An 11,846-nucleotide genomic window follows, 5' to 3' on the forward strand; every position below is an offset into this window, starting at 1 on the left:
TATATAAAAGTTTGGTAGTGCAGGCCCTTGGTCCCGCAGTAAAGAGAGCTTGTGTGGGGATTTATGCATTTTTGGAATGCAGTAATGTTGTGGTGGACCTATATCGGTGTGACGGAAAGGTACGGATAAATTTCTCTCTTTGAGAATGGACCGATGTTTCTTTATTTACTTATTTGATTGAATGGAGTTTCACGCCGCACTCAAATAGAATATTTCGCTTACACGTCATTATGGTAGGAGAAAACCGGGGATAGCCCGGGGGGAAACCCGCGACCATCAACAAGTTGGTGATAGAACTTCCCACGTATACGACTGATGTTTTTAAATTATAGTTCTTCCAGAATATCAGTATTGCCATCACCACAAGCATTTACAAGTATTTTTCTCGGAAGCGGTTTATGCGATTGAGGTGAAATTTAGTACCGGTGTGCAATTAGAATACGTTGTTATATAGCGATCAGTGGCGTCGGAAGCAGTACACGGCCGGTACTGCCAGAAGAAACAAATAAAATAAATCAAAAACCGAACCAATTTAGTGACGACCAACAAAATGAAGGCCCATACACACGCGTGCACTGTAGACTGTTGTGCACATAAAACTACAATGGATCTATGTGCAGAATAAAACCCCGTAAAAAAACGATTTCAGGGCATTTCCATTCAGCCGTCAAATATCCCGAAGCATTCGAGGACTAAGCGGCCCCGGGACCCTGGCCTGGCCCCTGACCATACGACTTTCAAAATGCTTCCGGCGTGCCTGGTAATATAGTGATATTAATATTTAGTTCCTCGACAAGAAGTTGATAGTAACAATTCTTACAGACAAATAGAACATTTTTAGTAGCTTTTTCCACGGCAACAATTAACTTATTTTCTCTGAAGGTCATCGTGTTCCTTTCGAACGGCAGTATCCTTCAGAACTTGTATACCTGTTAAATTCATGAGCGTTAATGTTAATATCGTGGATTTCACATACAACCTTTACTAGCTCAAGCCAAGTGTCAAGGACTGAAGGCTTTACCTTCTCCCGATTAGACCATTTTTTTGGCAAGGTTTCAAGCCCAGAATGGGCAGTTTTCACTTTAGCCGGCTCATGGCTCTTTATATAGGCACTATTTTATTCGGACCCCAACAAACAGACTTATTTGTTTAAAATATAAGAGGTAATTATCCCAACTTGTATAACGAAGGCCTGCGTGCGTGGCTGATCTTTGGACAATAGTGCAAACTATCTCTACGATGAGAAGTGATACATGTATGTTGGCGTGGATGAAGTAGCTGAACAACCACATGCGTATAGTCTCTACATATGGATCTACACTATGAGTATAACCTAGCCCAGTAGGCGACTATATATAGCTTACTTTGCATATAATAGTCTCAGATTCAGCGTTAAGCGCCGGGGGCTAAATGTATACTATGATGTAGGCCTACATGTACAAATGTACACGTATATAGTTTTTGTCCAAATAATCACAAATTATTGCATTTCATAATTTTATTGTAACGATAGGCCTATATATTAATATCGTCATTTTGAGATCGTCGATCGAATGCCTCCATCAAGAAAAATTCCTGGCCCTTCCAGCTTGGGGTCAGCATATACGAAGCGCGGGTGGGCGGGGATTTGTACGTGCATGCCTGACGCCTAGCTATAGCTATGGCTAGCTGCCAACCAGTTTCACTTCACCAAATACTCCTCTACCACACGGCAATTTAAATGCAAAGTCTCTGTGGCGAACGTATGTAAGCTTAGATCACACACGAGATCACGTCCGTCGATCGTTTATTCTTACCGAAGTCCCCAGATCAAGGAGAGCCGGCAATTCGGAAAATCTCCTGTCAGAGAGTGGGGTTAAACCCACGTCTCTTAATTGTACGTGCCACGTACCGACTTATCCAACACTGAAAGACAACCATATCCATCTTAATATAACCACTCGAAAAAGGTCCGTTTTAGGTATTATCTTATATCCGAAGAATTCTGTTTACTATATACAATCATAAATATGATGTAGTCTGCCTAAATTTTGATAACGTGGTTTAAGACTACACTGCCAAGTCCACGTGATATTCTATGGTTCACTCACATTCACATTGACTCTGGAAGTTAACAGTCGATCTATTTTCTTTCTTTAAACGGGTTTGTTTTACATTTTACTTTATAAGCATCTGTGGATACTATGGCCCATATATGACATTTTCCTTTTTTCTTAACTTTTTCTTAGGTTTCCACTTCGGTGAAAAGGTTTTCACCCCGGTGGAAACCGTTTTCACATGGGTGAAAAAGTTTTCATCTAGGCGGAAACTCATGTGATACCAAATGCCTCGTTCTGGTCTTTGGACAATAGTGCAAACTATCTCTACGATGAGAAGTGATACATGTATGTTGGCGTGGATGAAGTAGCTGAACAACCACATGCGTATAGTCTCTACATATGGATCTACACTATGAGTATAACCTAGCCCAGTAGGCGACTATATATAGCTTACTTTGCATATAATAGTCTCAAGTTTTCATCTAGGCGGAAACTCATGTGATACCAAATGCCTCGTTCTGGTCCAAAAATGGCGGAAAATGGAAGATGAGATTATTCTGATTACAGATAAAATTTTCGGGACACTGTATAGGGAAGTCGTGCAGAATTCCATGTAACTTGCCTCATCCACGCCTTTCTCCGCCATGCTGAAGTTCTTACATGTTGTAGTTCATCATCATTCTGCCCACGGAAACGAGAACGGGGCTTCTTGCATCACGTCAGTTTCTAACCTTTTCACCTAGGTGAAAACGACACCTAAGTGGAAAGCTAAGAAAAAAGTTACAAAAGTTAAGAAAAGAGGTCGTATATGAGTAACCGTAATGGACCTTTTACATTTTAAAATTGTTTAAAACTCTCCGTTTTGAAGATTCTTGCGCTACCGGTCGGGTATCAAAATATTTTCGGGCAAGGCAGGCCTATCATTAAAGAAGGTCCGTTTTCGTTCGTGTTTCGAATACTCAGAAATTGAGGTTAATCAAGACGAACGTGCGTTGCGCATGCTACAGCAAATAATGTTTAGAAATGAATTATCTTTGGAGGACTTCGTGAGGAAGTCTATGTGGTAAGCAAGATTTTTGTGTTCCCACTCACTGCCTTGTAAGATGGTAGGCCTAATAAAAAGTCACATGTGTCGGTGTTGGGTACGACATTGGTAGATGGACGTGGTTGCCAAGGCACGATGCAACAACAACGCCAGGTTTAGGCCAAGCTGTGCCCTTGGCTTTTCGTTAACGGTAGAAGAGTACATGTACTGCTTTATTGGTAATATCTGATATTACAACCCATTCATTCGTTCAATGAACGGTCCAAATTTGTCCCATATCAACTTTAAAACGGCAACGGCTAATTCAAAATGGCTGCTCTCCTGTTGACCTTGCAAGATGCGTGGCCGGCCTTCACCTTGGAGAGGTTACTTCATTTTGCGCTGTGGACTGCTGTCGTGTTCATGCGAGTGATCAACCCGTGATCACAAAGTGATATGAATGATATAATAAAAACGAACGCAGCTGAGAAAATAACGGAATAACTTCGCTTCTATCTCGTTTTAAGTGGAATCAGCAGATCTAGGCTTGAATGTTGGATTTTGTGGCTCCTGAAGTCACCACATACCACAATTTGGGTCAGGAGTAGGCTACTTAAACTAGGTCGAAGATATCACCTAAATTCGTGCACTCTTAGCACACGTGCGATGGCTATAACTGCCACTGTGGATTGACAGGTCGCACAGATGCACGGCTGCTGCTGGGGTCCTTCATTAGCAAAGGGGTTTGATGCAGTCTTAATTAGGTCGGGTACATGCAAGGCTTTCTTTAAAACAAGTTACTGTTCACAGTTCAGGGTACCGTAGGCGTTTATATCTGGCTTCACCAGGATGGTCAGGTAAGGGTAAAGAGTTGCTTAAACAGCTGACTGGTCAGTTTTCAGTGCAAAACCTATGGCCAGGTACTCATTTTCACCTTGCTGTAATTTTGCAGGTCAGTCATCAGGCTGTAATCGATTATTGTGTTACTCTGTCTGCATCAATATATAGGACTATGACAGATTACTTTAACATAAATATAAGACGTTTGAATCTAATTCTGATTTTAGAGTATGTGTTTGCTGCAGGATTCATACCAGTGTTGGAACACTTGTGCATGGATCAAGGATCATGAAGCGATCTTAGACTTAAGTCAAATTTTCAAGAATTAGTCTTGGTATGTTCCTTTCCGTTATTTTGGCTGAAATTTGTTCCACAGTAATGTACCGAGAATTTATTTTATCAACCAATATTTGACCTTGTTATGTAAGAAATAACAATTTTAAAGCGATATGAAAGTTTGACTCAAAGTAAAAGAAAGCTAAAATATGAAGTATGTGAAAAATATAAAACAAGAAAAAAATATTTTTATTGATTTTTTTGAAGAGTGTTGAAAGGCATTCAGGTATTTCAATTCTGTGGTGGGCTTTATGAGCCATAATGCCATAATGAGTCTAGAAACTCTCATGTCACATCACCTTTTTTTCCTCATGTTGACCAGAAGGAAAGAATTTTTGAGAACAGTCAGTATTTCAGTAATCTTTCACTCATGGGTAAAAAGAGTTATTCCAACATTCAGTGTCGTGAGTAGAGTTGGAAAAAAATTCTTGTGAGGTTTTTTGATGAGTTCCTAAACTCTAATAACATTGCCACCCCATCTTCAAATACTTTGAACACTTTTAACTCACTTCACAAATATCTAAAATAATAAATAAGAGTATATTTATGCATAGTTTTATGTGGTCTATTAAGTGATGCCTCCTTTGATTTTTAGAGGTCTTTTCCTTTAAGTGATCCCAGGGCCAGGGGACAATTCCACAAAGCCCTTTCTGACACAAGTCAAATTTTAAAAACTCTGTACGATGCTTAATTTTCAGTACTGGAAGTAGAAATTTTGACACATTTGTCTCAAGAAAACATTGTTGAGGGGTACAGAATTTTAATTTGTAAAACCCCAAAATAAGCTTTGAGATCGTGTTTCAAATTTTGACTTAAGTCAGAAATGGCTTTGTGGAAGCAGCCCCAGGGCCCAGTTTCATGAAGCACCTTATGTTCACTAAACTACCACTGCAACCAATACTATAGGCGTTATGTCGTCATGGTAGTTAGGTAAGAGAACTTAGTCAGTCTGGGCCCTGGTCTCCTATGCTTTTGTTCTTAGGCACACATTTTCATCTTTCTGTCCATATGTATATATGTAGCCTTCTAACATTGCCCATTCTCTCTTTTTTTATATATACCTGTACTGTATTTCACTTTAAGTTTAGCATTATTCACCAAACACATTTTTGCTTCATTCTGATTGATTAATTCTCTTTATTGCGCCATTTTCAGAGTTCTTTATTGTAAAGATTGATTAGTTTCTTATCAGAAAAACTAAAGTCTTAGAAAGCATCATTTTAGACCCTTATGTACTTTCGAAAGTGCATTTATATGTATCAAACTTGAGGTGAAATACAGTATTCACTTTTCATGTTTGACTTGTGTTTCATGGAATGTTCACTGTAATTTGTAAGTACATGTATGTAAAACCAAGTAGCCTGTTTCTCATACCCATAAAGCTGATCACTGTCATGTATTAGAAGTGAAATATATTCTTTCAGAGCACAACATGGGTGGATATAAGCTATACTTATGAGCTATCCTGATCTACATATCTGATACGTTATTTGTTTATTGCAGAATCAGAAATGCTGCCTTGCAGCAGGTCTTACGTCCTGCACTGGACAGAATGAGCAAACCACAGACTGTGACCGGCAGCTCTTGTGTCAGGACTGAAGCAGTTGAAAACCAGGTGTTTGTAAATGAGACATCAGTCCCCACTGATGGCAGCAAACACGTCCCAGGGGGTAAAGTGCAAGGGAAGAAAAAGGAGCAGTCATCAAAGATGACACAACATTGTAGGACTATGAACAAGAGTCAGATAACACGTCGCACAAACCCAAGGACTACCACTCCAAGAGCTGCTCCCTCTTCTGCAGACTTTATTCCGTTTTCGTTGTACTCACACTTGCTTCAGGGGAGACAACCTCCTAGGCCTTTTCATATGGGTGCCCCATGCTATGTGAGACACGCAAGAGTGCCTTCTGCTTCACTAGTATCAGGACGACCAGTCCAGCCATTTCCAGCACCATGGACAGGGCCACCCCCTCTGTCATCTAGAGTTGCCCCAAACCTTGGAGCAAGGTGTTATACAAGCCATAGTGCGACGCAAAATGCCAAACCTGTTGCTTATGAGATTGACCCTTGTGAAGATATTGGTAATGTAAATAGAGACCCCTGTGATAGAGAGGATCCCAGGCTTACAGGTAAGCTTAGTATGACCCTCAGTCCCTGGTGTCAGTCTGTGTAAAGTTTGTAATCATTAAGTCAACATTATTGTAATCTTTGACATCTCACAGGCTGCTGGAGGGGATTCAGTGAACAGCAAAACATGCATAAAAAGTTAAAAAGGGGATAAAAAATTTAAAACAGCATCATGCTGGATTGTTGCAATCACTATCGGTGAATAGATAGTATAGAAAGGTTATGATTTATATATCCTCAACGTCCTTGTTGTTTCTTTTCTCTCTTACAATTAATATTCAACGTTGTCTTGCAAGCCTAGAAATAGACAGCATGACAATGACCAAGTTGTATGTTATCAGGGGTCAACTGTTTGGTACAGGACAAAACCGTCATGTAAATGACATTTTGGCTGTTTTAATAACATTAATAACTGGGAGTTTTGCCAAATATGTCCTATACCAACCCCAAAATTATTTCCAGGCTTGGTCTTGATATTAAAGATACTGTGCTCTATTTGAAATGCTCATCAGCTTTCTGAGTCTGTGGCCTCACTTCATTGTGCTCACATTTAATCCCAGCTAGTTCCAAGTCTGGCTTGGATCATGCTTTATCTAACTGGATATACCAGTAATAAGTTTTCTTGACACCATAATACCATAACTTCTTTCTGGATGGTGTTTCTTTTGATTGTTGACCAGTTGCCACTCAGTATGTTCTGAAATCACAGATCAGCGGATTAAAGGTTGAAAATGTCTGATGATTTTTTGAGAAGTTGGTGACATAAACCTGGACACCAAAGAAACCAGGTTACCACTATATTATTGTAAATAGCCTAAAATTTTGTCCCAAAACTGCATTTTCAAAGACAAATAAATGTAAAAAGAATATTCTTCTTGGAGCTGAAACTTAATTTTTTTTCATGAAGAATGGTACTCTACTTTTCAGAAAAAAAATCCTCAAAACACCCTTTTCAAACTAATAGAGCCAGGAAAACTGAGCAACTTAATCATGGACGAAATTTTAGGTCATTTATTTATTTATTTGATTGGTATTTTACGCCGTACTCTAGAATATTTCACTTATACGATGGTGGCCAGCATTATGGTTGGAGGAAACCGGGGGTAGCCCGGGGGGAAACCCACGACCATCCGCAGGTTGCTGCAGATCTTCCTACTTACATGTCATTTAGCATATAAGTGAAATACCAAGCATGAACTTCAGTATGGCAACAGAACACTAACCATTACAATACATGGATAAATGATTGGCTGTTTTTCATGTGGCAGTTGACAGCATGATACCCAGAAGGTGGGAGTACACGGCCTTTGGGAGATCTCATCAGGCACAACCCAGGTCCGGGGTAGAGCTGACCGTCCTGTCTTACAATGTACTGTCCCAGCGTCTTCTGGAGGACAATTCTTTCCTCTATCCTCACTGCTATGATGATGCCCTTGACTGGAACAAAAGGAAGACACGAATCATGGATGAGCTTGTGTCCTGTCAGCCAGATGTAAGAAATATTTATATTACAGGATACCTGAAACACACGTTTTTTATTTCTTAACAACATATAAAAGTGCAAAACTGCTTCTCAGCTTTATTTTTTGGGCATAAAAATGACTTTAAACTGCAGTTTTCCAAAGGTCTCAGCGGATTGTCTGGAAATTAAGTATTAAGTAATTAAGAAAAGTTATATAAATAGAGGGATTGTTACGAAATATAAAATATGCCTCAGAAATGAAAATTTGTGTCAAGTGTTTGACATAACTTTCATCATATTGCTTACCCTACTCTTTGTTTTATAGTACCTTATTACATATCTTGTAAGACTGCAGCAATTTGGCTGGTTGGTTTGTTTTCCTGTGGGGCTAATGTCACAGTGATCTATGACAATGTCTTGGTGCTGCAGGTCTACTGCTGTAGATACCCTGACAGCTTGAGGTATTAAATTTGAACCAAGGCTTTAATGAAATGGTCAGTGTGGTACCCAATTTGGCTAATAGAGATATACAATATATGGCTGTCTTCAAAATTTCTAGCAACCAACACAGAAAATTAAGAAGTTAGTTCTCTAAACAAACATTAAAATGTGCTGTGTATTGAAAGCCTCACATTAGTCCCTTACAGGCACTTATAGCTTCAGTTACCTGTCCTACCAGATGGTCCATCTGTCACACATCAGTTTTCTGAAATTTTTTGTTCGTCACATTGTAAGGTATATGGAAACTTGGTACATGGCCTCTCCGTGATGACCTTTAGATTAGGTTAAGTCAGTTGTTGCAACAAAATTATGCCTGTTTGGATCCTTTTTGGACTTCAGTAGCGAACCAGGCTTGATTTCAAAACGGTCCATCATCATCTCAAACTTGCTGCTGGTCACGACCATATCGAGTGACTGATCATATTTGAGTACAAAACTGTTTTCTTCCTTGTTCAACAAAATTATGGCAATTTTCATCTTGTTTTGGACTTCTTGGACATTTGAGTAGACTTTTTCCCAACAGGGCCGCACAGAATTACCTCCCTTGAAGTCACTGACTAAAAAGTGCATGTTATGAGTAAGCTGTGATTAGATGCAACCTCAGAAAATGGCTGATGGAAAGTTCAAAGCAGCATAAACTAGTTGAAAACCTGGCTTTAAAACAGATTCTAAGTTTGTAAAGTTTGTGTAATTTTTGGATGAAAAATTGTGTATTTATTTTAATCCATTTGGGGGGCTCTACCCGGTTTCCTCCCACCATAATACTGGTCCCTGTTGTATAAGTGAAATAGTCTTGAGTATGGCGTAATACACCAATCAAATAAATAAAATAAGAAAATACATTTTGTTGCCAAGAAAATATTTGTCACTTTCGTGACATAACCAACACACTGCGTGCTTTAATAGGCAAGGTTCCACCTCTCATAGTTTCATGCCTCAAAAACTAATCTCCCGTTAGGTCATAGTCGCCGTCATGTCGCAAGGGGCTTACTTGCCTTCCGAAAGGCGTCTGACTGAAGCAGCACTGCAACAAAGAGGCACATTACATGCACTCTAAGGATTCCTTCATCATCATATGACTGAAAAATTGTTAAGTACGATGTTAAACCCCAAGCACTCACTCTCTCGTTCCAGAATGCTGGATTTGAGCACAGATATATACGTGTAGTTGTGTTGTTGTTGATCCTATGCATGGTTGGTTTGGTTGCAGGTGATGTGTTTACAGGAGATTCAGGCAGACCATTATACAGACTACTTCTTACCAAAGCTTTCATCAGCAGGTGAGTAGTCGCTATAGTTCTGCCCTTAATAGGATAATGTACATGTATGCTAAAATTCAGAAACTTTCATGCTCATATTAATATATTTCATGACATTATTGTAGCTATAAAAATGCTAGGGGACAGCATGTATAAGATACAACATAGTTTTAAAAATTTCAATGTCTGTTTTAAGATATCAAAGCTCATATGTTCCTCCATTAATCACTCAGGGCTTGCAAAAACAAATCTTAGGAAGGCTCACATGTTGTGTGTTGAGCATGTTATAGCATGACATTTCCATTCTGCCTATTTTCAGGGTATGAAGGTGTGTATCAGAAGCGAACAGGAGATAAACCTGATGGTTGTGCTGTTTTTGTAAATCGCAGAAAACTTGCAATTGCTCAAGCTTTCCCTGTCCTATACAATAGAGGGGACATTCTAAACCGAGACAATATAGCTCTCATTGTTCATCTGAGGTCCAAGAATGCCAGTGCCAAAAGACAGGCCGATGTCTTCATAGCTACAACCCATCTTCTGTTCAACCCCAAAAGAGGTGATATCAAACTCGCTCAGTTGTCAGTGCTTATGGCTGAACTGGACAGACTGGCGCACAAAGGAACAGTGTCAGGTGGTTTCCCAGGCTACGCCCCGGTTATTCTATGTGGAGACTTTAATGCAGAACCTCACAGTGATATTTATAAGTTTGTGATTCGGGGCTACCTGAAGTACGAAGGACTCTTGTGTCGCCAGCTCTCAGGCCAGAGAGAGAAGCATTTTGGGAGAGACGTTTACCTTTCCAACCAGCTCCTTTCTCCCAAACTGGGCATCACAGATCAGTGTCAGTATGTGAGAAACCTACATGTCAGAAACATACCCATCCCAGAGGACATATGGGCAGCTTGTGTGGGTAGTGATGGACCTGACAGACCAGACAACAGAGAGGTCTGTGCCTGTTCCCCTTCACCAGTGGACTCCACAGGCCCTCCGTGGAGGATGCACAGCGCAGTTCGCCCAGGGCATCGTAATGTTCCCAAAGTATCCCAGGGACTGGGTTGCTTGTGGCACAACCTTAACTTTGTGTCCGCTTACAACCATACTATTGAGCGTCTGGGTCATAGCAGAAATGAGATTACCACCCAGCACGAGCATGCCAGCTGTACACTGGACTATATCTTCTACAATGTACGAAGGAAACGCACTCACACGCAGAGGAATCGCGTGAGGCTCCAGAACGTTGAGGAAGACAAGCTGTGTCTGATTGGTAGATACGGGCTTCTGTCTGCTCAGGAAATCCATGACCTTGGGGGACTTCCTAATAAGTACTTAGGATCAGATCACCTTGCGTTACTGGCAAAGTTTCTATTAAAATATTCGTGACTTTACAGACCTGACATTCCAGTTAAAACTCTGAGTGCCATATACTGAGATTCAGATGACAGTGTAATACATGGCCTGGGCAACTTTCAGAAAGATTTAAATTGTAGTTGAAAGTCATGTTATCCCGGTTTTTGATTTGCAAGATAATTTATAGTTGGAAAACAACTGTCATTCATATTTATATTTTATATATAACAAAATTATAATAGGTGATAGTTCTTTTCTCATCATGAGTGTCTATCATGTTTGATCACTCCCAATCCACCTCCCAAAGTAGTGTTTAAAGTTGATTGCAAAGTGAATTCGTCTAGTTTCTTGATTGTGTACATACATTTCTAAACTTTTTGAGTAAATATTGGGATTCGTCAAAAAGAAAATGGAACTGCTTGGTTTCATTTTAATTAGCATTGCCAGTTAGCCTGAAAAAAAATGCTCACTCTTAAACTTCGATTTAAGCAGCGATATATGTAATTTTAGTAGAAAACATCTTGTGTAAAACATTCCAAGTAACATAGGAAAATGGATCGTACATGAATGATCATTGATTCTGATGAAGAATATTCATCAAATCAATTCATCTTTCATTTTGAATTATGCTAATTTTGAAATAATTGTTATAAATCTCAGTTGCTTAAACGCAGTAAGCTTATTTTGCTCTAAAACAAGTTACTGGTTGTATTTTAGTTCAACTATTGTCTCAAACAGGGAAATTGGGATTAAAATCGGTTTTACTACATTTTATTGCTGTTTGGACAAATTATATGAGTGGGCTGCATGCGCACTTGCGGTAGACTCAACTGGAGCATGTTTTATTTATTTATTTGATTGATGTTTTACGCCGCACTCAAGAATGTTACACTTATGCAACAGCGACGAAT

The 11,846-nt window shown here is 39.6% G+C and overlaps 1 protein-coding gene across 3 annotated transcripts; it reads left to right on the top strand.

The window, feature by feature from the left end:
- Positions 1-2,964: 2,964 nt before the first annotated feature.
- Positions 2,965-11,319, top strand: LOC135468328 (protein angel homolog 2-like). Of its 3 annotated transcripts, none has more exons than XM_064746522.1 (5): positions 2,965-3,102; positions 5,743-6,368; positions 7,635-7,858; positions 9,540-9,609; positions 9,908-11,319. In XM_064746522.1, exons 2-5 carry the CDS (start codon positions 5,792-5,794, stop codon positions 10,966-10,968), a joined length of 1,932 nt encoding a protein of 643 aa, XP_064602592.1. In that variant the 5' UTR covers positions 2,965-3,102; positions 5,743-5,791; the 3' UTR covers positions 10,969-11,319. The 3 variants fall into 3 exon arrangements, with proteins under 3 accessions (XP_064602592.1, XP_064602590.1, XP_064602593.1); XM_064746520.1 differs by lacking the exon at positions 2,965-3,102 and adding an exon at positions 3,860-3,920; XM_064746523.1 differs by lacking the exon at positions 2,965-3,102 and adding an exon at positions 4,155-4,237.
- The last annotated feature ends 527 nt before the right edge of the window (positions 11,320-11,846 follow it).

The sequence above is a fragment of the Liolophura sinensis genome, chromosome 6 (genome assembly GCF_032854445.1).
Source record: "Liolophura sinensis isolate JHLJ2023 chromosome 6, CUHK_Ljap_v2, whole genome shotgun sequence".
Lineage (NCBI taxonomy): Eukaryota > Metazoa > Mollusca > Polyplacophora > Chitonida > Chitonidae > Liolophura > Liolophura sinensis.